Here is a 26,911-nt window from a genome sequence, read left to right as displayed (position 1 = left end):
CATTAACAGAAACACCATACGATCGCCTCAATAAATGCAGAAAAAGTATCTGTCAAAATTCAACACCTATTCATAAAACATTTCAGCAAACTAGGAATAGAAAAGACTTCCTGAATCTGGTAAAGGGCATCTACTAAAAACATACAGTTAATGTCCTACTTGGTGGTGAAATCCTGAATGCATTCCTGGCAATAACCATCAACAGCGAGTGTCGTACCCATGGTTAGAAACATTTTAATCCATCCCTATCACATGTTCCTAGGAGGTGAGGCCCACTGGACAGAGAGCTCTGACCCTCTGAAACGTCAGCATTTTGTTGATGTTTTCTAATAGCGTAGCCCCAATCTTGCCACAAAAGTCAAGTATGTCTGGGCCTATCAGTGCTGACAGTGTCCTTTAGAATTTCTTTCAACAGACTAGCTCCTACCAACTATGAGGTAGTGTCTCAAATTCCTGGATTCATTTTTAACAGCTTGTGTGCTTTTTATTTTCTTTTCTAATTACATTTTACCACTTGAAAAATAAACTCATTGATATAAAAAGAAAACAAAGAACTTTTTCTCTTAAATTTCACTGGAAACAGTAACCCCTCATTTGGCAATTTGAGGTGAAAAACAGACACAGAGACATACAATCAGGCACGCTTATGCCATGTCCACAAATATAAAATGAAGTAAAGGAGAAGACAATCAATTTAAATGCAATGGGGCCCAAAAAACTGGCTTTGGGCTCTAAATCATCTGAACTGGCTGATTCAAGTTCTGCTTCACTAGACAAGCTATGGGCTTCTCTCTTCATTTTGGTTATGCAGCTGTAGCCCTAAGGCTATCCCTAGTAGGATTTAGTGCTCAGCTGAAAACTGCCTGCTTGTCAATAAGCCCAAAAAGACCTTCTCACCCCCAGCAGAGACACTCTTCCCCCACAAGTAACAAAATTTTCCTACCTTTTTTTTTCCTTCTGCTGCATCTTAACAGGCTCTGCTTTTTTGCTAGATTTCTTCAGGCCCACAGGGGCTGCCAGCTTTGGTTCAGTGACAGACAGTGGAGGTTGCTCCACTTTTTTTTCTTCTTTCACTGCTTGTTCTGAATCCAAATTGACTTTAATTTTATCTGTAAATAAAGTATAGCAGATGACATATAACCCCATCGTGCAATATTAATCTATCATTCCTTTGACAGTTTACTAAGTGCCAGGTAATGTATTAGGCACAGGGGCTAAAGGGATAAAAAACAGTCCCTGTCCTAACAGAGCTCATGGTCTAGTCAGAGAACATTTCTCCTTTCCAACTACCACTCTAGCTATAACTGTTTTCATTTCTGCCTCCTGCTAATCCGTCATTATATCACAGCCCCCAAGCCAAATGACAGTAAACGTAGCACTTAGAAAAAAATGAATACAACTTTATGAAGTACCAACATTCTCATTTGTTAGATGAGGAAATTAAGAGTCAGAGGGATTAAAAGATGTTTCCCAAGAGTATGCAGCTTATGAATTCTGAAAACAGAAAAGCATCTCCTTTGTATATGCAAAAAAATATGAAACACCTTTTTAAGCAAAGAATGATAACAGACGATGACTTTTTAATTTTGTCACCAATCATTTTTTGAAATATATAAAGCATTAAGGTTTTTGTTACTGAAACAGAATTCATATCATAAAATTTACCCTTTTCAAGTGTACAATTCAGTGGTTTTTAATTGCAACAACACCACCATCCAACTTTAGAACATTTCATCACCCCTAAAAGAAACCCTGTACCCATTAGCCATCACTCTCCAACTCATCCCTTAACAACCACTAATATACTTTCTGTCTCTATAGATTTGCCTATTCTGAACATTTTGTGTAAATGGAATCATATAACATGTGGCCTTCTGTGTTTGGCTTCATTTATTTTGCATAACATTTCAAGGTTCATCCATGTTGTAGCATGTATCAGTATTTCATTCCTTTTCATGGCTGAAAAATATTCCATCATATGGATATATCACATATCATTTAACCATTCATCACATGATAGACCTTCTTGGTTATTATGAATAATGCTGCTATGAACATTTGTACAAGTATTTGTGTGGACACACAGTTTTAATTCACTTGAGTAGATACCTAGGAGTGGAAGTGCTGGGTAAATACGTTTAATTTTTTGAAGCACTGCCACACTGTTTTCAAAGTGAGCACATCATTTTACATTCCCTACAGCAATGTATGAGGGTTCAATTTCTCCACATTCTTGCTAACACTTGTTATTGTCTGGCATCTAGTTTTAAATGGTTCAAATACCAACAATCAACTCTTCATCCAGCTCTCAAGCTTCATTTTCATTGCACTGATCTTGTCATGTGTCAAATACAATAAAAACATTCATAATTTTACTCTAAACATTAAGCCTTGAAAAAAACATCTGTTAAATAAATCAGCTTTGTAAGCCATTCTTTTAATTAAGTGAATATTTCATTCCTTTATTTTATCCAGGTTTCCCCCCTCCCTCTATTACATTCTATCAGAATATCCTGTTACTCTCTGCCTAGCTATTACAATCATTAAGTATTTTATTTTTTCTGTATTTATTTGTCTTTCTATTCCAGTAGAATATAAGGGCCATGAGGACATTTTCTGCATTGTATCACTAGTGCATAATAGTGCCAAGCATGTAGTAGGTGCTCAATAAATATTTGCTAAATAAACACATGAATAAATAAATGTATATTTCTGTTTGACTTTTACAATTTGCAGTCATGTTTTATGTATTTTAGAAATAATAGTAATTTTAAAATTCACTGGCTTTTAAGGTTACAAACATATTAAAAACAACAACAAATAAACATGTGGGCCCCATCAAAGTTGCCAAGAAACCACACAATCTGATTGGGTATAGTGGACTAGCACCAGCCGTGCAGGCCAGTGACATTAGCATGACATATTTTCACAGAAGTAGGGAGCCCTCCTTATGCACTGTGCCTGCAGTAATACAATCATGCCTCCCAATAACCTGAAAGTAGCAAATTTTCAATATTTTTTCAGAACATAAAAATGTTCTCTGATAGCATTTTTTTTGTGTGTGCAAGCCAAATTTTTTTTTTTAATTTTTATTTATTTATTTATGGCTGTGTGGGTCTTCGTTTCTGTGCGAGGGCTTTCTCTAGTTGTGGCAAGTGGGGGCCACTTTTCATCGCAGTGCGCAGGCCTCTCACTATCGCGGCCTCTCTTGTTGCGGAGCACAGGCTCCAGACGCGCAGGCTCAGTAATTGTGGCTCACGGGCCCAGTTGCTCCGTGGCATGTGCGATCTTCCCAGACCAGGGCTCGAACCCGTGTCCCCTGCATTGGCAGGCAGATTCACAACCACTGCGCCACCAGGGAAGCCCTCTGATAGCTTTTATGGCTAATAAAAAAAACTATTACCCCAATCTGTCCCCTAACTACCATTTTGACCATCACAGAAAAGCAGATTTCTGACTAATTTTACTTGCATAGGCATGTAACAAAACTGCTTCCCACAAAATCTTTGTAAAGTGCTACGCTCCAAGAAGTGTGCCATAATTATCCTGCAACTCCTGCATTGTTCCTGGTATTCTGGCCACATATCCCCGGGGGATGTGTACTTGATATGAGAAGTACAAAAATATGTAGTTATCGGTTCTATATGAAAAAATCCTCATATATATATATATATATATTTTTACATCTTTATTGGAGTATAATTGCTTTACAATGGTTAAATATATTTTTTTAAATAAAGGAGATTTGCTTTCTCATAAAGTAAATATTTATAAATGGCCATTATAAATAAACTTCTCTTTTATTTTAAACACCCATTTTCAAGAACACTATAAAACAAATATTTAATTCTCTTTTCAAGGCAGGAAGTAAAAATAGAAATAAGTAAACTACCGTCCAGGATATCTCGACTGAACCCAGCTCACCCATAAAATCTATTGTTCCAGTTGGGTATATTCATCAACATATAGATCTGTATACTACAAGTTTATGTTAGGATGCGGGAATGCCACATGGTAGTGTGTTAGATAGGTTAAAAACTGGACAAGGTGGCTTTCACCTCAGATATAATGTTATTATATTAACATTCATATATTAGTCAAAGGAAGGTAAGAACATGCTTACTCATAGCAGCTTTTCCAAAAAAATTGCTTATCGCATTCCCTTTCCCTGTTGGCTTGTTGCCTACCGAAGATGCCTAAAAGCATAGAAAAACAAAACACACATGATTTTTTTTTTCTAATGTTTAGGCTGTTCTTCAAGTAGCAGTCAAAAAATCTCTTCAATAGAAAAGCACACTCTCATGATCATACAGTCTCTATACTATTATGCCAAAACGTGTAGGCACTAGATATAAGAACAAATCCAGACCAGATTGTATTTGGTGTTAATCGCCAAAGCTTAGTTTTCCCTGGTTTTTATAAAATTATTATTTATGAATATGTCTAAACTTCTTTAGAGTACATTTAAAAACTACTTAGTTTGACAGAATTAAAACACATCAGAGGCAACATGGTACAAAATGGGGAAAAACCTCCAAAACATTACATTTGTAATCATCCTAATTGGAATGCTAAATGCTGATTCCACCACGTAATAGCAATATGACATCCAAATTACTTAGCAAGATGATAATGATAATGTCTCCCTCACAGAAGCGATAAGAGGATTGAAGCAAAGACCAAACTATTGGCACTCAGTAGGAGTCCTATAATTGTCAGTGCTTTCCCTCTCCCTCTCCTCTCCTTTCCCAAAGTGGAAGCTTTAAAATGACAATAATGGTAATAATAATAATGGCAATAATTATGCTTTTCTAGATTATTTTTAATAGTATGAGACTTTTCTTAAGTCAACGCACTTAAGTTAGTTGAGATGACTGAACAATAAAAAACTAAGGAAAGGGATGAAAGAAAAAAACAAGAAAAATTCATTAAATAGAATGAGAATGTTAAATACACTGGCAAAGCCCAAAATATAGATGTTCCCAAATAACATACTGCTAATATACAATTCTTTGCATTATTTCAACTGGGTCTCACAATAATCTTATGATGTGTACAGGGCAGGCATTACATTTTACAGGAGAATCTGAGGCTTGGTGAGAAGCATTATCGAAAGAAAAAGGACTACTTCAGGTGAGAGTATCAAGAACTAAAGGATTTACACTAAAGCAGAAAAAACAGAAATATCAGAACCTTAAATAATTAAACTACTACCACTGGAATTATTAAATGCTTTTCTAGTTACCCATTCTGAGCTGTAAAAGCATATTTTTAAAGAAGACTTACATTCGTTACTTCTTTAGCCTCTGTTTTGGTTTCCTTGTTGGCATCTTGGGTTTTAGAAGCAGCTTTAGAAGCAAACATGCCCATGATTCCTTTGGGCTGCTGGGAACTCTGTTTGGGGATAGGTGGGCCATGACCATTGGTGGTCAATTCATTACTAGCTTGTGGCTCAGGTGATACCGGAAGATCTGACTGCTCAAACTTTTCAAAAGATGAGGATTCAGAAGGAGCTCTAGGGACGGCAGCTGCACACTGGATGGCACTAAACCTGAGGACAGAAATGTTACATTAAATTAATTGATGTCAACATCAAACCTTATTTTTAAACTCTTGTTTCTTCCCCACAATACTTTCTAACCCTAATACTGTAAAATAAGAAAATTTTAGAACTAGAATGGATTTTTTTTTTTAACATCTTTATTGGGTAGAATGGATTTTAGAAATTAGTTTGTGCAACAAGTACTGGAGAGGAGTGAGTGAAGTCCTAGATTATACATCTCGTTAGTAATAAAACTAAGATTGGAAGGTGTCTTCTACCAAGCCATATGGGTATTCTTGCTTTTTTGAAAAAAGCATCCTAATTCAAAATAGTAAGAATACACCAAACAATAATAAAACATTAGTAATTTCACCATCTTTGGTAAACCAAATGGTTATCTCTTGTTTTTAAAGACCTTCAACATATAGGGCTAGCAATACCATAAATACTGACTGAATCAAAATTAAGAGCTTTAAATATTAACAAATTTCCTGGCAACTCTCCTGGCCAGAATGGATCATGCTTTAAAACATGGAATAAGCTGGGAACAGAGCCACTGGCTTCTATAACCTGTGGTCCTTTAAAGTCACTTATTTAATAATTTATAATAATCCCAACTAAGAGCACCAGACAAGTATGCCCATAGCCAAGTGAAGAAATTTGGAACAATTTGCATGACGTATTAAAGGGAACATTCATCTCTTCTTCTCTAATAATTGTAAATGCGCCTGTTTCACAAAAATCCATAATGTAATGTTCTACATTGTGAATGGGTAACTGATCCAGCCTTGTCAAACAGTTGTACTTAAAGCAAAGTTTTCCAACGTTTCCTAACAAAGAAGAACATTTTATTTCCCTCAGTCTTTTGCTTATTGAGGGTAGGTAAGAGCTCCTTGAAGGTAAGTATATTATTCACCTTTTATATTTCAGGCACCCAGTATAAGACCTGGCACAGGAAAATACAGGTTGAAAGAAAGATTATTTAAGTCACTGAAAGTGAGGCTTCTGGCTTCTCTCCTTTCTTTAGTGTATCATCTCAACTTGGGATGGGAGAAGATGGAGGTTAAGAAACTATGTGGTGATAGCAATTATCTTACAGATCAACCAGGCACAACTCTGAGATTAACTGGCCTAAGATAAAAAATCCCCGATAATATCACTTAATTTCTGAAGTAACTTTAGGCTGAACAGCCCTGAGCTAGAGTCCACAGCTCCAAAAACCTTCCACTGATTTATTACAGTCCACATAGAAAACTCCACATTAACACAAATATTTTGTGCATCAGAGCTAAGAACAGACGGAAATCATTTCCTTTCACTCACCACTCTTCCTCTCTGGCCCTGCAGTGCTTCCATGTACAGGGAAAGAGAGCAATGTTTTATTTCATTGTCAACATCTAAAGTTGGCCCCGAGACAACTCTTTCTCCATTCGGTCTACATTCCACACCTTAGGGTCAGGACCAGGAATTGGCAATGAGGAAGAGACCAGGTTAGGCTGGGAACATGTCCGAAGAGAGAAGAATCTGCTCAATCTAAAATTTCAACTTTCTTCCTGTCACAACACTTCTTAAAACACATGAAACAATGTGTCAGATCTCAGTTGGCCCATGATTCTCAGGACCAAATACAAACTTCTTTACTGGAGATAAATTCCTCACATTTCTACCGAGGATACTTTAAGTATTTAAGTAAAGTTTCATTAAAGTGCTTCCTACTATCACATTTGTACTTGCCATGTTTATCTTAGCGGTCCCTATGCAAATTTCATTGTGGACTTTCGAGTCACTTTTATTCTTGTTTGCTTACTTACTAGATACAACAGAATTGATTTTTAGAGTTTGACATACCACTAGATTTTAATACAGATTATTTTTGAAATCTAATAATACAACTTACATAAACATATCTGGGTGTTAATGTTTTCTTATAATCCTTCCCTAAAAGACACCAGACATAAATTACTCTTTAGCTGTATATTCATTATTTATCTAATAAATATTTGTGTCTATTATACTCAAGGTTTTGAGCTGAAGGAAAAAAAAGAACCAATGTCTACCATTAATTCACTCAACAATTATTTACTTTATGCTTACCATTTGCCAGGCACCATTTTGGGTATACAGTGGTTAACAAAATAGACATGATCCCTATGCTCATGGAACTTACAGAAATTATTTTTGGCAATCCTATACCTATTTCTCCTCAAGGACCCAACTTTATCAGTTATCCCATCCCCCCCGAGTATCTTCAACCATTTCTTCTTTTTATAGCTCTTTCCTAATAATACAAGTTCAAGGCATTCTCAACTTTAAAAACGTATAGGGCTTCCCTGGTGGCGCAGTAGTTGGGAGTCCGCCTGCCGATGCAGGGGACACGGGTTCGTGCCCTGGTCTGGGAGGATCCCACACGCTGCGGAGCGGCTGGGCCCGTGAGCCATGGCCGCTGAGCCTGTGCATCCGGAGCCTGTGCTCCACAACGGGAGAGGCCACAACAGTTAGAGGCCCGCGTACCGCAAAAAATAAATAAATAAATAAAAATGTATATATATCCTCCCTGAGCCTCAATTCCTCTGTAGCAGGTTACCTCTCTTTTTCCTCCATCTTACCGTCAAATTTCCTGGAAAGTTGTCCCTATCTGCTGTCTCACTTCCTTATATCCCGATCTACCCAGTTGACCAGAAGCTGGTTGCTCCACTGAAACTGCTCTTACCAAGGCCATCACTTTTCAGTTCCTGTTTTACTCAGCTTCTCAGCAAGGTTTGATATTGTCAACCAGTCCCTCCTTCTTGAAACTCTCTTCTTAGTTTTTAGAACTCCAGACACTCTCATGATTTTCCTCTTCTCTCTGGCTGCTCCCTCTTAGGTCCCTCTTTTCTGCCCACCCCTTAAAAAACAGCTGTCACTTAAATAGTGCTTACTGTGTGCCAAGCACTGTTCTAAGTGCTTTACATATATTAATTCATTTAATCCTCTACAACCCTGAGGCTGATACTAATTTTATTAGTTTCATTTCACTGATGAGGAAACTCAAGCAGAGAGATTAAATAATTTGCCCAAGGGGTTACACAGCTAGTAACTGTGGCTAGAGTTTCATAACTTTCTGCCCTTCTTTCAGTCTATGCATTCTCTCTGCATGACTGTATCTACTGCTGTAGCCCAATTAATTATCTATTTTCTCTGATTCCAAAATCTCTCTCTTTACCCTCAGATTTCTCTCCTTAGCTCTAGACTCCCCTATCTATTGCAAAGGACACCTCCACTTGGACTCCCCAAGTTGGGTACTAAAACTCAACATGTCCAAAGCCAATTCATCATTTTTCCCTTCTCCCAAAGCCTGCTCCTCCTCATATGTTCCTCTTCTTAGTGACGGTACCATTATCCATCCAGCAATTCAAGCCAGAAACACGGCCATCATCCTTAACACCATGAACCCCGCCCCCATCCCCACCATACACACTCTCCTGGTCCCTAACCACTACCACACCATCCAGCTTTTGATGGTATGGCCCTTTAACCTCTGTACCTCTCCATTTCCAACACCACTACTATGCGTCAGGTAACTATCATCTCCACCTTGAATCACTGCAACAGTTCTCCTTCCTGATGGCCTTGCCTTCAGATTATTCCCTTCAGATCCATTTTCACCATGATAGAGTGATATTTTTATGATGCAATTCTGATCATTTCAATCATCTGCTTCAAAATCTTCAGTGGCTCCCCTGTGCCCTTGGAATAAAGCCTCAACTCTTTATCCTAGTAGTCAAGCATAGAGTCTGATTCCTTGCATCATTATTTTCTGCCTCTCACTCTAATTTCCAGCCATAGAAAACTACTGCGGTTCTGCACAAGCACCACGTGTTCTCTCAGCCTTGTCCTTACTCTCCCACTTCCCTCTGACTGGCTACTTCTACTAGGCCTTCAGGCCTCAACTTCAATGCCGTACCCTTCAAGAAGCCACCTCTGTCTTGACTCCTCACTCCACCCCAACCAAAAAGGGGGGATGAGTGTCCCCCAATATCCTCCCACACTCTTATTCATATTGTAGCACTGTCACACTATACTGTAATTGCCTCCCATAGGATCATCAAGCAGGTAATGGACCATATTCACTCTATAGTATGTGGCATGTCACAAGTACTCATCAGATCTTTGTTGAATTAATTCAAATTATTCTGCTTAGTACCTATCAAAGTAGTAGGTGTTCACTATATTTCTGGGGATCTGGCCTGAACGTTCCATACAAAGTAGGCGTTTGACCAAAGCTCAAAAGAGTTTAAGTAACTTGTCCAAAGCTCCTGGGCCATGAGCAACAAAGCCAAAAATCAAGCCCATGACCATCAATTTCCAAAACCCATGTGCATTATAGTCCACCTCCTCCCTGTGCTGTGAAAGATACAAAAGATGAACAAGATCTGATCCTGGCTGTGGAAGATCAACTGATTTTGGATGGAAGGTAGAGGAATATTAAATTAGGAATAGTTTTTTGAAGGATAACATTTGAACTGGCTCTTGACAGATGGGTAGGATTTAGACAAGCAGAGACTGGGGTAAAGGAGTAATGAGGGGGCCCAACAAACAACATTTCTGGTAGTAGTGACAGGATAAATACATGAGAAATAGATTTATGGGGAGTCTACTGAGGTTTTCAGTATGGGTTGTAGCTGCTATTTTTCACCTTATGATGCACTAATAAAACCAGGCATGTGTCTTACTGCAAGATAAATGGGGTTTTACTAGACTTGGCGTTCACTCTTAAGAGGCAGCCACTGTGTAAACATCTTACAAAATCAATTCGTAAAGAAGCCCACAAGAAACATTAAGGAGCTCACTTGCTGCAGTTCTGCAAGTTGCTTTTAAGGATGTCATAGTCGGTATTGAACAGAGGCCCACTGTCCTTTAGCATGGCTTTCTGGATGCTGTACACATGTACACTGGCAGTCACAGCTAGCTTGGACTTCACTGCTACAAGTCAACAGGAAAAGCAGTCTGTTAATACACAAACTTCATAGTATGTGGGGAGTTTAACAAGAAACCCTTCTGCATTAAAACCATTTGTAATCTGTGGTGGTCCAAAAAGCTCTAAAAGGCCAAACAGTATTATATACAGTATGATATCAACTCTTCTGTCTGTGACAAGGACATTATGAAAGGTAGGTGGTGGTGAGTCAGTTCTAAGTACAGTACTGTGAAGGTATCACTCATCCAGTGGACACTCAGTAAATATTAATGAATAATTGATGATACTATGATGTGTTTTTTTTCCCCCCCCAGTCAGGGAAGAATCTTATACTCTAGCATATAAACATAGCAACTGAGGAATAAGTAATTTCTGAGAAGTCTCGCTTATATAATTCAATTTTAGTTTACAAAAAGAAACTCTATATAACAAAAATACTACTAACCAGATGAGTCTGCAGAGGAAATACAGAAAAGAACATCACAAGAACAAATTTTAGGTTCCATGAAGGAAGGGACCATGCCCAACTTGTTCGAAGTCTCTAGTGCCTAGCACAGAGCTTGACAGAGTAGATACTCACTATGTATCTACTGAATGAATAAATCTACCACTGTGGGAATTCAGAAAGAAAATATTGGACATTTCCACCATTTTGAATACCTCAAAGTTAATTTATAAGAAAACAACTCCACTGGTAGGCATCTTTATATACAAAGTACAACACTGCAGGTTTTGTCTTGAGACATAATCCAAGATCGTGTGGCTGACTATTACAAAATTCCTTTGAATTGGGTATTAAAAAATAGAACAGTAGCATTAATAGTCTTGAAATGGGTAGACGAATTTAATTTAGAAGTTATACTAAGTTCTTCTGACTTCAGAAAAGCATTCTTTAATTTTCTTCCTAAAAAAACTGTTATGGAATACAACACAATATTTAGAGACCATTGTCTTTTGACAGTTGATGAGGTGTTCCATATGGTATTCATAATAGTTTTTTACATGTCTGTCACAGTTTTGAAATCCCATGATAAAAGCGCTTTATTAATGTCAGCAGCCATTGGCCTTAAAAATGGGAAATTAGTGTAGTATCATATTTTAACATGTTTCAGAAATTACTAATAAAAAGAATACATGGCTCTCCAGTAAAACAGCTAAATGTATATGAGATGTTAATGACACTGATGCCATAAGAGAAAAAACTTGGGCTTCCCTGGTGGCGCACTGGTGAATCTGCCTGCCAATGCAGGGGACACGGGTTTGAGCCCTGGTCTGGGAAGATCCCACATGCCACGGAGCAACTAGGCCCGTGAGCCACAACTACTGAGCCTGCGCGTCTGGAGCTTGTGCTCCACAACAAGAGAGGCTGCGACAGTGAGAGGCCCGCACACCGCGATGAAGAGTGGCCCCTGCTCGCCACAACTAGAGAAAGCCCACACACAGAAACTTAGACCTAACACTGCCAAAAATAAATAAATAAATTAATTTTTTTAAAAAAAGGAAAAACTTGCTAGATCACTATAATACTTACCTTCCAATTTATCTTCTCTCACTACTGCAACCTTGTGGCACTGTAACAAAATAACACTTCATTGGTATTTAAGTAGTACAACTTGCAATTCTAACGTTTCCTTGCCAAAAATTCATTTGCACTTGGATGTGAAATCAGCAACATTAGGTACCCCTGAAAATGTATGTTACAGTTTAATAAAGTCAGACTCATTTTTAACTTGCTTACTTTGAAACTTCTCAATCAGGTTAAGGAAAGTGAGAGAGTGTAGATATCAGTACCAAAAAAACCCCCAAAACTCAAAAAAACACAGCAGCTCAAACTAGTGTGAGGAAAAGAGGACTTTTTACTAAGTAATGTAATGAGAATTACTGTATAATCATATGGAACCAGATAAAAATTGGATCTCTCACACCATACAAAAAAAATAAATTCTAAATGGATCAGAGATCTAAATGTAAAGAATGAAACACATATATATATAGTATGCACAGGAAGAAAATATGGGTGAATTCTTCTATAAACTAATATAACCTGAGAATGAGGAAGTTTCTTGAGTATAATTCAAAATCCAGAAGTAACTGAAATAATCCATAAAAACTAAAAAATCATTTTTGGATGATGAAAAAAAAACTTTAAGCAACGTAAAAAGACAAATGGTAAAGTGGGAAAAATATCTGCAACTTACATCACAAAGGGTTAATATATAGTTTCTAAAATAGAGAAAATAAAGACTAACTATCCTTTTGAAAATCGGCAAGAGGTATGAAGAAACAGTTCACAGAAGAGAAATGCAGATGACCCTGAAACAGGACCACATGTGCTGTGTAGAAACAGATGCTCTCCTACATTGCTGGTAGCAATGAAAAATGGAGAGGTATTTGGCAATACCCAACAAAGTTTATATATATCCTACTTCTAGGAACGTAACCTTAAAACACACTGGCAAAAACATACAAAACACATATACACTGAGCTATTCACTGCAGCACTATATGTAATAGCCAAAGATTGTAAATAACTCAAATAACTATCAATAAGGGACTGCTGAATAAACTAAGGTATATCTATCAATGTAGGAGCATGTGGCTGTAATAAGGAAAGAGAAACATTTCTATAACTGCAACAGAGTGATGCTCGGGATAACCTAGAAACCTTAAACTGTTTTCAGTCATCATATGGTTAGTAAAATTGTTGGGTTTGCTTTTCTAAATCTCATATATTTGGCTAAAGCAAATAAATGTTTATTTTAATGTTAGGAACAACCAAAATTCACAACATAAGAAAAAAGAACAATATAAAATCAAGTAAGTTTTTAAAAAATATAATTGTAAATTTGAACTGGGAATTTGACGTGTCTTCATAATGCATTTTCTCTTAAAAAAAGCATTCTTAAAAATGTCATGTTCTACAAAATTGTAAAATAAAAATTACAGAGCTTATGAGAAAAAGAGCATTAGAAACTAATCACTCAAACCTATGTAATAGGAGCCCTAAAAACAATAACTGGTACCCTCAGGAGAAAATATCGCAGCCCAGACAGTTCACTGTGACTAAACGCTGCCTTAGGGGATATTAGAAATGCATAAAAACAATGCAGTGGAAATGCCAGTGCTAAAACAACGTAGACCAGAGTAGAGCTACGGTTCAGGGGGATCCTATTAAGGGGGACACAGGAGTTGAGTTCAGCATCCATAATCCCAGAGGCTGGCTGGGGACACGCCTCTAGAGCTTTTTATCAGTTAAAGAAAAAGGGAAAACATAGCTAGTTGATGAGAGAAAGTTCTTCTTTATAGAAACATTCCAGCCAATAAATCCAGAAGGAATGACAGAATTAGAACATCACTATTTTGTAACTCCTAGTGAATTAATGATCTAGGCAATGATAAAAATCAATCTCAGCTAAAATCATTAGATGAAAAGCTAATGGGGGACCTAATAAAGAATGGATCAAGTAATAACCTCTAAAAGAATCAACCAAACATTTCGTTGAAATTTTCAAAAATTCTCTGGAAGACTCTCCAGGATGAGATTAGAAGGAGGCTTTTACTTTCTATGTATTATCAAGCATTTTTTACAATAATGATCGTTGGAAAAATAGAAATTATTCGTATGTTTAAAAACCCATACAAAGCCTATGTATCTTTTTTTCTTTCTAGAAACACTTAAATTGGGCTTCTCTGGTGGCACAGTGGTTGAGCCTGCCTGCCGATGCAGGGGACACGGGTTCGTGCCCCGGTCCGGGAAGATCCCACATGCCGCAGAGCGGCTAGGCCCGTAAGCCATGGCCGCTGAGCCTGCGCGTTTGGAGCCTGTGCTCCACAACGGGAGAGGCCACAACAGTGAGAGGCCCGTGTACCGCAAAAAAAAAAAAAAAAAAACTTAAAAAAGAAATGAGAAAGAATAAGAACAAAACCTGACATTATGCTTAATAATCTGCCTTTTCTTGGCCTGGCTCTCTTAAAAGAAAAAAGCATGGATAAGCATCCACACTTGGTCAGTAATTAATTCTACAGCGTTCCACAGGGCAGGGCTCTAAAATTCTCACAACCACTTCAACCACAGAAACCCTACTCTTAATATATTTTATATTTTAGGATTCCAAGATTTCATTTGATAAAGTGTTCTGCTGCTTTAAAAAAAGGTGGGCAAAAAAAAAAAAAAGCTGGGCAGAATTTAAATGCCCTCTTAAACTTAGAAACAGAAGGCTTTATACAAGCAAACCACAGCACAGAAGTTTTTAATTGATCATGGGTTACACATCTTTTTGAAAAATGGTCTCAAAAAAATGCACTGAGGAACACAATTTGAATGTACTTTCAAGGGTTCACCCAAGAATCCCTTGAACCCTAAAGACCATGCAAGAATCTGAAATTAAGAACCTCTATCATATGGGTTAGAATAAAAATCTACAACTTTATCTTAAAACATAAATTCTTAACCTTGGACCCTTGTTCAAAAGATCTGTGAACACTGAAAATTTCATGAATATGTCAACATATGCATTTTTCTTTCAGATTCTCAAGGAATCAGTGACCAAAAAAAGAATAGAAACCACTGCTTTAAAGGTACACAGTGATTCCCCAGTAAAGAATTGACTATGACTAAATGGAAGGCTTTGACTAAACTCAAGAAAGAGACAGAGGGAGCTGATTAATCCTGGAAACAAAAGAAGGCATCCAGATGCAAACTTTGGCAGAATCCATTCAAGGGCCATACAGGGAGAGGATTCTGGTCAGGTTTATTTCTGAGAGCAAATGAATCAGGTGTGCTTAATCTGGTTTCAGATATATAATGATATCTGATTCCATCTACACTTGCAAATATCTTAATTAACATCTGGCTGGCCAAACAGCTTACCAACAAGAACAGAATATGCTAGTCAGAGAATATAAGGATCTGATACCCCTAGCAGTTTTGTTTCTCCTTGTAAATTACTAAATCGCCATTCCAGTTTTGAATCTCACATGCTTGGGACTCTATTGATACAAGACAAATCCAGTCAGTATTTTGATAAATCTGGCTTCTGAATTTATGAACCTTAGGGAAAGTCAAAAGGGAAGAGGAAAACATTATCAGTGGATCTCTGAGAAGGAGTCTTGATCCTTGGGCTAAATTCTCTAGGGTTGGTGGCTATGGGAGCAAAAGAACCTTCAGGTAAGAGGTTTGGGAAGTAAGAACAGAGGAGGTGTGCCTCAGTTTGGGGAGGAAGCAAAAGAGGAGGAATTATCAAAGTTCCAAGGATCAGTCTAGTATGGGAGAAGGAATGGAGTTATCTCAGCAGAGCTTCTGGGACGAAAGCTCAGATTAAAATCAAGTTCACTTAAAAAAAAAAATTGTACTTGCTGAACACCTGAGTTTGTGGCTTGACATTTGAACGGGCTGAAAATTAACCACCATTGTCTCCAATATACCTTCAAATGGAAGAAAGAGGAGTAAGAGAAGCAGTTCCGAATGTCTTGTTGCCTAGGAAAATTGCACAACAACGATAGTCTGTGTATCACAGCCGAGATATTACCCAAACTTCTCAAGAGTTTTAGGTTTAGTCTAAAAATCCAAAATAATCACCATCTTCAAGTAGCTTTTTAAAATTTCCATAATACTGAATCTTGTTTTTGCCCTGTGCTGTGTTATATAACACTATTTATAGCTCAAACACATTTAAACTCAAACTTACGGAATGTCCATTCTGAATGAGACTGCCAGACACTAAATAAGTGACATGCAGTTGGGCTCCTGAATTTTCCTTTCGCTTCCTTTCAACATAATCATACAGCATCCTGTTACAAACAAAAGGCACAAGTAAGTCATTAGTAAAAGTTTACCTCATCAACTCTTAATTCATGACTTAAAAGTTAGATATATTAAATCTGACAGTCCATCAAATATTCTACAGAATATTTTTGCTCTGTCCCTGGACAGAGAGTTAAAAAAAGATGAATGGAACATAGGGGTTGGGGTCAACTTGTATTGAGCTGGCACAGTGACCAAGCAACTGAAATAAAAGAAATCTAATAATTGGTCAAGTGGGACTGAGCCTGCACTAAAAGAGGCAAAGACATATAATGGACAGAATAACCAATCAAGGATAAGTTCAGTCACTATATAGCCATTTGATCCTGGATAAATTAATTAGTTTTTCTAGGCCCCTTTCTATCCTGAGGTATAATTTGGGAGGGCTGTACAAGATTGGCAATTCTCTGTTAATCTGGGATTCCTGTGGCCATCCATAACCCTCCATCCCGGACTTCCATGGTGGTCCAGTGGTTAAGACTTCGTGCTTCCAATGCAGGGGGTGCAGGTTCGATCCCTGGTCGGGGAACTAAGATCCTACATGCCTCGCAGCACGGCCAAAAAGAAAAGAAAAAAGAAAGAAAGAAAGAAAAAAAAAACACATAAGCCTCCATCCCTCAAAACTGTAAGCAAAATGTAGGTGTTTTTTTGCAGGGAAAGAGGGGAGAGGGTAGAGATGGTTCAAGGTTTTCAACAGATTTGCAAAAGGATTACTCCATAACGTTAAGAACCACTATGTAGATGATTGTACGTGTACAGCTCTGAAGTTCCAATTTTATGATCATTCAGAATCAATGCTGTTTCAAAACTGCAAATGTAACAGCTTACTCACACTGTCCAGTATTCATTAACCTGAGACTGCCAAACACTCAATATAGAAATAATGTTGCTTTTATAACATTCCCTAAATTCATTTTTATCCTTATGATCCACTTAGAAGCTGATTCCCCTCAATTACTTACAGTTTAACAAAAACATCAACCAAGAGACATCATTTGTGTCATTTATTTCAAGAAACATTTACCAAGCCTCTATGACATGTCATACTTCTGGCAAGAATAAGGGAAACTCAACCTACACTGTTGACTACTCTCTTAGCTTCCTTGATCCAATGCCTCACTGAGTCTCCTGCCACCTCTCTAACTGCCTCTGATCCATTTCCTGCACAGACTTGTACTTGACTACCTACTCCTTTTCTGTACTGCTGGGGCTGTCTTCAGCTATCTTTTCTCTATATATATTAGAGTGACCAATGATCTGGGTTTGCCTGGATCTGAGGGGTTTCCTGACATGGACTTTCAGTTCTAAAACCAACAGTCCAGGGCACACCAGGATGATTGGTCACCTTACTAAATCTTCTCCTTGATCCATTTCATTCATCCCCATGGCTTCATTTATTCCCAACAACAACATCATCTGCTCAAACCACCCAAGCCAGAAATCTGGGAGTCGTTATCCCTCACTTTTCCCAGTCCGGTGAGTTGCCAAATCTTGTCAGTTTTCCATCCCAAGTAATTCTTGACTCCATGCCCTCCAAATATCTTGACTGGACTATTTCAATTCCAAGTGTCAATGCCTTCCTCACACCACCTTCCCATTCATTATCCACAAGGCTGCCAAGGTGAAGTTTTAAAAATGCAAATCAAGTCATTCGGTCAGCAAAACCTTAATGAGTGGCTACTTCATGCTCTATGCCTTGGGGATAGAGCAGAGAACAAAGCAATCAAAGTTTCTATCCATTCAGAGTTTGCACTGCAGAAAAGAGAGATACAATAAACAAACAAGTAAATATATGTCAGATGGTAGTAAATCTATGGGGGGAAAAAAAGATTAGGAGAATAGAGAGTGCCTGAGAAGTTTTGCTATTTTATATGATTAGGGAAGGACTCCTTCCCTGTGGGAAGTTACAGAGCCGCCCATGTGAATATCTCAGGGAAGAATGTTCCAGGCAGAAAGTACAGCAAATCCAAAGGTTCTGAGGCAAGAATGTAAGCAAGGTGCAAGGAACGGAAAAGAGGTGAGTGTGCTGAATAAGGAAGAAGGGAAGAAGAGAGCCAAGCACCAGACATTTAGGGCTTTGTGGCTCTATGTAGGAAGGAAGTCCTCAGAAGGTTTAGAGCAAAAAAACATGATCTCACCTTTTAGGAGGATTCCTGACTGCTGTGTGGAGAATATACTGTTAAGGGGCAAGGAAGGAAGCAGGGAGACCACTTACAGGCTACTGCAATCATCTAGGCTAGAGAGGATGGTGGCTCAGACTACAGTGGTAGCAATGGAGCCAGTAATCAGTGGATGAATTCTGGGGACATCTTAAAGGGAGAAACAACAGGATTTGCTGATGGACAGACTGTGGGGTATGAGAGAAAAAGAAATCAAGGATGACTGGATTAAGCAACTCAAAGAATAAAGCTGTCATTCGCTGAGACAGAGAAAAGCAGGAGAAGGAGGCGATGTGGGAGAAATTAGGAGTTAAGTTTTGGGGCATGTTAAATCTGAGATACCTATTAGTCATTAAGTGCTGTTAAAAAGTAGCTGATTATTCTTAGCTGAAGTATTATTCCTTGTTCAAAAGTTTTCAGTAGCACCCCATCCCCTAAGGAGCAACTCCACAGGTCTATCAGTGACATGTAAGACATTTCTTGTTCTGGCCCCTGTATCTCTCACCATTCTCCCACACTCACACAATTTTCAGCCTTATGAAACATTCTGCAGTTCCCCTGGCTCTTCTGTATGCCCCTCCTTCTGCCTAGAATGCTCTTCTCAGACCTCATCCACCTAATTCCTCATCAAGATAGCAGCTCAGTTATCACCTCCTATGTGAAGCCTTCCCTAATACCACTAGGCCAGCAGGGCACCCTTGCCATCTAACAGGACCTATCCCATATCTGTTATTATAGTTACCACACCGTATTTCAATTACTTAGTTTATGTATCTGACATCCCCACTAGATTATACACATCTTGAGGAAAAAAAATCAACATTTTTGTTGATTCCTCTATCTTGTTCTCTTTAGTGTGTCCTTCCAAGCAGCAATTATGTTAGGAAAGATGAGGAACACAGAGTCATGAACGTTTTGGTTTATTTATGCTAGTTAGGACCAGGCTAGCAGAAGAAATGGTAGGAAGGGACCATGCCCAAGATGCTTTGAGCTTGCTGGCGAAACACACTGTCTTTTATCAACAATTCAGTCTTGCTTGTATCATCATAGTCACTGTCCTCTGTGCACTTATCTCCCCAAATCAGGCCCAGTTCTCTTTTATATTAATAAGATTGTCAGAACTGCACAAACTCTTAAAAAAATTTCTGCATACCTTTTGAATCTCTAAGACATGTTCATCTAATTTGATTATGCCAAACACCTTACCAACAAAACATGCAAAGTATTCTTAAATATGAGTAACAATGCATATGACTTCTTACAAGGTGCACTTCCTACACACATGATTAACTATACCTTCGCATCTTCTCATCCCTCCTGATCAGTTCCACCCATAATTTTCCCATAGGATGAACACAGTGTATACCTATATTGTCTTCCCTAATCTAATTCCTTCACAGCATTTTTATAACCTGAAATTATCTTGTTTAAATCAATGATGGGAAGGGTCTTGTCTGTCAAGTTTGCTGTTTTATGACAGAGCCTAAAATATGCTAAAAACTGAAAAAATATTTCTCTATTGCATCCAAGCAAATAGTAACAACCATGCCCAGTCACTGTCCTCAGTGCCAGCAGTGAAACTTTAAATGCTCTCACTATAGTTAAAAGAAAAAAGGGTGATCTAACCTTGCACCTAAAGCAATTAGAGAAAGAAGAACAAAAAAACCCCAAAGTTAGCAGAAGGAAAGAAATCATAAAAATCAGATCAGAAATAAATGAAAAAGAAATGAAGGAAACGATAGCAAAGATCAATTAAAAAAAAAAAATGGTGACAGGGCACTCTAAGTCTCAGTTTTCTCATCTGTTAAAAAAGGTTGATAGGGATTTCCCTGGTGGTGCAGTGGTTAAGAATCCGCCTGCCAATGCAGGGGACACAGGTTCAAGCCCGGTCCGGGAAGATCCCACATGCCACGGAGCAACTAAGCTCGTGCGCCACAACTACTGAGCCTGCGATCTAAAGCCAGCGAGCCACAACTACTGAAGCCTGCACGCCTAGAGCCCATGCTCAGCAACAAGAGAAGCCACAACAATGAGAACCCCACGCACCGCAACGAAGAGCAGCCCCCGCTCGCAACAGCTAGAGAAAGCCCACGTGCAGCAATGAAGACCCAATGCAGCCAAAAATAAATAAATAAATAAAATAAATTTAAAAATAGAAGATAATTTATTGCTAAAAAATGCTAACTATCGGGCTTCCCTGGTGGCGCAGTGGTTGAGAGTCCGCCTGCTGATGCAGAGGACACAGGTTCGTGCCCCGGTCCGGGAAGATCCCACATGCCACGGAGCAGCTGGGCCTGTGAGCCATGGCCACTGAGCTTGCGCGTCCGGAGCCTGTGCTCCGCAATGGGAGAGGCTACAACAGTGAGAGGCCCGCGTACCACACACACACACAAAAAAAAGTGCTAACTATCATCTGAGCCTTCAGCAAGTCATAATCTTTTTGTTGGTGGAGGGTTTGAAACATGATGAGAATTACCAAAATGTGACACAGAGACAACAAATAAGCAAATGCTATTGAAAAATTGGCACCCACAGACTTTGTCAACACAGGGTTGCCACAAACCTTCAATTTGTAAAAACAAAAACAAAAACAAACAAAAAAACGCAGTATCTGCGAAGTGCAGTAAAGTGAAGAACAGCAAAATGAGGTAAGCCTATACACATTTTAGGGCTTCACTTATAAATAAGCTTGGACCAACACAGTGTATTCTTATTGTGAGGACTGAAGCATTTTTAGTATAACAAGCACAAGATACATAGAAATGTTAAATAAAGTGATAATTATTGATTTAAGAGCTAAAACTACATAACTCTCAGAAGAAAACACAGTACATCTTCATGGTTTACTTGGGTTAGGCAAAGCCTTCTTAGATACTATATAAAAAGCACAGGCAACAACAACAAAAAAAAACTGAACTCCATCATCAATAATAAGATAAGCATCTTATGCTTATCATCAATAATAACTCCAGCATCAATAATAATAATAAGCATCTTATGCTTCAAAGGGCACCATCAAGGAAGTGCAAAGAAATCATTATCTGATCAGGGACTTGTCTCTAGAATATATAAAGAACTCTTACAACTCAATAATAAAAAGACAAACACAATGGAAAAAATGGGCAAAGGATCTGAATAGCTATTTCTCCAAAGAAGATACACAAATGATTAATAAGCACATGAAAAGATGATCAATGTCATTAGCCATTACAAAAATGCAAATCAAAACCATAATGATACTGCTTCACACCCACCAGGATGGCTAAAATTTAAAAAGACAGATAACAGAGTTGACAAGAATGCTGAGAAATCAGAACCCTCATACCTTGGTGGTGGGATTGTAAAATAGTGTAGCCACTTTGAAAAATAGTTTCTCAGCTCCTCAAAATGTTACATATGACCCAGAAATTGCAATCGTAGGTGTATACTAAGAGAACTGAAAACACATGTCCACACAAAAACTTGTACACAAATGTTCATAGTAGCATTATTCATAACACGCCAAATGTGGAAAAAACCTAAATGTCCATCAACTGATGAATGGATAAACGAAATGCTATATATCCATATGTTATAGGTTGAATTGTGTCCCCCCAAAAAAGATATGTTGAAGTCCTAACCACCAGTACCTCAGAGTATGACCTTGTTTGGAAATAGGGTCTTTGCAGATGTAATAAGTTAACATGAAGTCATACTGGAGTAGGGTGGGCTCCTCATCTACTATGACTGGTATTCTTGTTTGTTTGTTTTTTTAATGGTATCAACTGCTTTTTATTGAGCACATATTAAGTACTTTCCATAAAATTCAATCTGCACCCTGACCTTAGAAGCTACATGTTATTATTCCCATTTTTCAAACAGAGACAGAAGCTCAGAACCTAAGAGTGGTGACTCAAGTGGGTAACTAAGCTAAATGAGTGGATTCTGATTCTGGATGCATGGCCTCCAAAGCCAGTGTTTGTAACCCTAAGGCTCCTGTGCCTCGAACTCTGCTCTGCTGGCATTGGCTGGAGGGAGCCAGGATGAGCCTCTAAGGGTTAGGCCTTCCAAACAGGAGCCACCAAGCCTGGTGTCTCATCTGTCTCCCAGTTTAGCCTAACTGGTATCCTTATAAGATGGCTATGTGGAGATACAGACACACAAGGAGAATGCCATGTGCTATGAAGGCAGATACTGGGGTTATGCAGCTACAAGCCAAAGAATGCCAAACATTGCTAGCAAACCACCAGAAGCTAGGAAGAATCAAAGAAGAATTTTTCTCTATAGGTTTGAGAAGGAGCATGGCCCTGCCAACATCTTAATTTTGGACTTCTAGCCTCCAGAACTGAGACAATAAATTTCTGTTGTTTTAAGCCACCCAGTTTGTAGTATTCTGTTATGGCAGCCCTAGAGAACTAATATACTATATAATGGAATATTATTCAACCATAAAAAGGAATGAAGTACTGATACATGCTACAACATGGACAAACTTTGAAAATATTATGCTAAGTGGAGGAAACCAGACACACAAGATTACTTATTATTAATAAGTAATCTTAAGTATTAATAAGTATTAATAATTACTTATGATTCCACTTATATGAAATGTCCAGGATAGGCAAATCTATAGATGGAGAGTGTATTAGTGGTTGCCTAGTGCTTGGGGGTGGGGGGAGAAGAATGATGACGGACTACTAACAGATACAGGGTTTCTTTTGGGGGGTGATTAAAATGTTCTGAAATTAATTATAGTGCTAACTGCACAACTCTGTAAATATATTAAAAATCAATGAATTGTACATTTTAAATGGGTGAATTGTATGGTATATGAAACATATGTAAATAAAGCTGTTTTTAAAAAAAATAATTATGAAAGAAAGTAACAGGGTGCATGACAGAGAAAGAGGAGTAGGGACACCTGAAATAGAGCATTAGGGAAGAGTTGCTATATAAGTAATGTGTGAAATTTGAGCTGAAACCTGAACAATGAGGACAGCTGTGAGAAGAGCATTCCAGGCAGAGGGAATGGTACAAATTTCCTTGAGTGAGAATGGGCTTGAGACATCTGAGGAACAGAAAGGCAAATATGGCTAGAGTATAAGTGACGTAGAGAGTGGTATGGGATGAAACTGGTAGACAGGCAGGGGCTAGACAGCGTATTAATTCCATAAAAATTATAGGAAATAATTCCATAAAAATTATAGCTACAGTAAAATTGCAGGCAAGTTTATTTCATCTCCAGTCCTCAATATGCACCTTTAATCTCAATAGGCTTATATAGTAACAGTTACCTCATTTCATATTTAAACATCTATAACCATAACAAATAATTACTCTTATGGGTGTCTAATCCTAAAGTTACCTAAACCTGTTAGGCTTGGGCCAGGACTGGTCTCAGCAATGGCAATCTCATATAGTCAAAATCAGTCCGAACCCATCCCTGGGCCAAGAGTTTCAGGTCTTGAAGGCATAAACATCACAGTCAAAATTAAACTCCTAGATCTGCCAAACAGCAACCCAAATCAAGCCAAATCAACCCATTCTAGAGATCAGGGATTTTTTTTAAGACTCACAGAATGTTCCTATGACTCAAGGAATAGGGGAAAACCAAACCACCTTTAGGAATAACGCAAACAAAATGAGTATTTAACTCAATATATGTGCTCTCAGCCTGTTCACCAATTCCTACCCATTGGACATAGACAACACCTGCACATTTTCAGGTGAAGAAGTTAATTCAAAAAGCCTGCCCCTTCCATTTTGGCCCCAAGTTGGACTACAAGTTTCAGCAAGGAAAGGTGACAGGGCAAAATTCAAGAAGGGCAATGCTCTGTGTCATCCTGAACACTCCCTTTTTAGTTTCACTTAAATAGTTCTACCCTGTCTTATACTGTTACACAGCCTGTGTCAAACACCTGTTGACCTCATTATGGAAGTTATTTCAATGACCCCCAGAGATGGGCCTAAGGAGCACATGTGAAAATGTAATGAAGATAAGATAACAGACATATAAATCTGAGATGTAAACAGAATTGGCTAGCCCATTTAATAAATCAGAAATAACAAAGTGATGTTAACCAGAGGGCAAGGCTACAAATAAATCCAGTAAACATATCACCACACATTTGTATACAAGTCCACCTATCTCCTAAATAATAGACAAAAGCATTAAAGGTAGTAAAAAAAGGTATTCATTCCCATTCCCCCTCAGGGTGGGTGGGGTGTGGGTTCTAACCTAGAGACTATCTGTAAAGCTAACAGAGCAAAAGAAAACAAACAAATAAAACCAAAAATTCCTATCAGATTAAAATTAGTAATAAATTGTACTTACTGTTTGGCCTGATTAACATGAACTCCTAGTGTATAGCTCAGCCATTTGTATGTCACCTGCAAGAAGAAGGAGTTTTTTTTAATGTTTTATTAGATGACTCCAGAGTGCAGGTCAGTCCCAAGGGCTCCTAAAGATTCTTACTCTTAGACGATTAAGCCTTATAAATTACATTAGATGCCACCCCAGTTTTGCCAAGAACCATCCACCTAGGCAAGTAGGACTCAGATATTTATCTTACAAATACTAAGAAGTTTGTATCACAGATTAATGCAAGAATCTAAAAAGAAAGGCTGAATATACACAGAAAAAAAATCTCATTTTTCTCACACTCCTTGTTTTACTAAGGCACTTTTTTTCACATTCTGTCCTTTTTTGGGGCCACCACCAAAAACTATCCTCAAACTCACCCAGAAGCTAGGTTACTTTGGAGTGTATAACTCAGAAACTTCTGAGGAAAGTTGCAGCCATACAAATATTAAAGGGCACAGGTGGTAAAGGGGTCAGGGAATGAGTGAAGTTGTTGAATACTGTATCAAGAGGTTAGACTGGGAACTATTGGCATCAAGCTTTGATCTTCCTTCCATCCTTCGTTGAACTCTCCTGTCATTTGCCACTGCCTTATAACCCGTCACCCACCTCTCAAAGTCTTCCAATTCTAGACGCTGAGCTTCCAATAATTAGAAGACTTATATAGGTTAGGTAAAGACAGTGTGATGTAGAGGAAAGCACTAGCAAAAGAGACAGACCTAGGCTGGAAAACTGATTACCCCTTACTAACCACAAATAAATATTTGGTCCCTCTGCTTCAACTGCCTTTTCTAGGGATACTTCCACCGACCTCTAGGTGGGTCACTGTAGAGACTAAACGCAATAATGTGTATCCAAAGCTCACAGTAGGCCCTCAGTCATCACGATTTGCGAAGCACTCTCACATCCATCGTTTCACTTGATCTTTACTCCAACCCTGTGAGGCAGGCCAAGCCTGTATCAATACCAAACTTCCAGGAGGAGGAAACCAACTGACGGCCGGAAGGTTAAACAACATGTCACTTAACCCGGTCAAAACACAGTTTCCTCAACTGTAAACTTGAGACTTCAAACGCCAACCACGTCGTCAGACAGGTGTAGAGACGCCTTAGAAGCATTATCAACCAATGTTCCTACCCCCCCCAGCCCCCGCCCCAGACCTCCGGGGCCCCGGGCCTGTGCACAGAACCCAGCACGCCCACCCAAAGGACGCGGATTTGCGCGCGGACCACAGGTCCTCGCCGGCGAGTTATCGCTCGCCCTGGGGCACCAGGCGTGGGGACCGTCTCCCCTGGGCCAGTCCCCACGCGGCACACGCAGAGTCGTCAAGGCCCCCGCCGCCCTCGCTGGGCACAGGACCCCAGTCGCACGCCCGCATTCCCCAAATCCTAGCTCCTCACTATCTTGTTCTGGTCCGTGACGAACTCGTCTATATTTTCCAGATAAAACTGGTCCGCCATGGTGCCGCTGCGCCGGGCCCCGCCGCCTCCGAGCTCCCCTGGCCACTTCAACTGCAGCTCCCGCCGGCGGGAAACGTCTTTCCTCCCTCGCAGGTCCTGGGTCGTTTCTCACAGCAACGGAGGCGACGCGCTACGGCGGCCGCCCGAGGGTCAAACTAGTGTCGGAGACGGCGCAGGCTGAACGAAGCGGAGCTAATAGGACCGGACGGAAGTGAAGTCCTAGCAGCGCAGGCGTGCTCTGCGGGGGCTGAGTGTAGAGCCCTAGTTTCAAATCCCAGCTTTGCCTCTTAGTGACTGACCCAGGGCAAAATACCTCACCTCTAGGAACCACAGTTTTTCCAACTCTAAATTGATAAAATAATCCTTACCTTTTCATACATTTATTCAACAAATATTTATTAAGTACCCAGTCTATTCCAGGCACTTCTTAGGCACTGGGACATAGCAGTGAACAATAAAGACAGAAATAAACAAATATTTTAGTAAAGTCCTGCCAGCTGGGATAAAGTACTGCCTGTTATAATCTCTCAGAATTGAGAAGTCAGGGAACGTTTTCCAGAGAAGATGAGAGAGGGGGAGTATTTGCTGGGAAGAGAATAGTTTTCATTATGGTTGGAATGCCGGGAGAAAAGGACGATGAGGAGGGATGA

The 26,911-nt window shown here is 39.0% G+C and overlaps 1 protein-coding gene across 3 annotated transcripts in view; it reads right to left on the bottom strand.

Annotated features, from left to right (window-relative positions):
• POLD3 (DNA polymerase delta 3, accessory subunit) overlaps positions 1 to 26,437 on the bottom strand; it is a 77,659-nt gene extending 51,222 nt beyond the window's left edge. For 2 of the 3 annotated variants that reach the window (XR_002647418.3, XM_022593807.3), the window contains exons 1-8: positions 26,202 to 26,428; positions 24,775 to 24,830; positions 16,187 to 16,289; positions 12,031 to 12,070; positions 10,372 to 10,504; positions 5,287 to 5,551; positions 4,124 to 4,196; positions 944 to 1,109 (exon numbers count right to left, since the gene is read on the bottom strand). Coding sequence is in view for 2 of the 3 variants with exons in the window: in XM_022593807.3 (XP_022449515.1) it covers positions 944 to 1,109; positions 4,124 to 4,196; positions 5,287 to 5,551; positions 10,372 to 10,504; positions 12,031 to 12,070; positions 16,187 to 16,289; positions 24,775 to 24,830; positions 26,202 to 26,261 (896 nt within the window). In the remaining variant the exon portion in view is untranslated. Of the gene's footprint in view, positions 1 to 943; positions 1,110 to 4,123; positions 4,197 to 5,286; positions 5,552 to 10,371; positions 10,505 to 12,030; positions 12,071 to 16,186; positions 16,290 to 24,774; positions 24,831 to 26,201 lie in introns of all 3 variants that reach the window. The other variant, XM_089915306.1, reaches the window with a different exon arrangement.
• Between the last annotated feature and the right edge of the window lie 474 nt (positions 26,438 to 26,911).

This window comes from Delphinapterus leucas, chromosome 7, assembly GCF_059928025.1.
Source record: "Delphinapterus leucas isolate spDelLeu-1000000601 "Yukka" chromosome 7, BTC_Dleu_Yukka2, whole genome shotgun sequence".
Classification (NCBI taxonomy): Eukaryota; Metazoa; Chordata; class Mammalia; order Artiodactyla; family Monodontidae; genus Delphinapterus; species Delphinapterus leucas.
The sequence above is the reverse complement of the archived record's forward strand: the minus strand, read 5'-3'. Positions and strand labels throughout refer to the sequence as shown.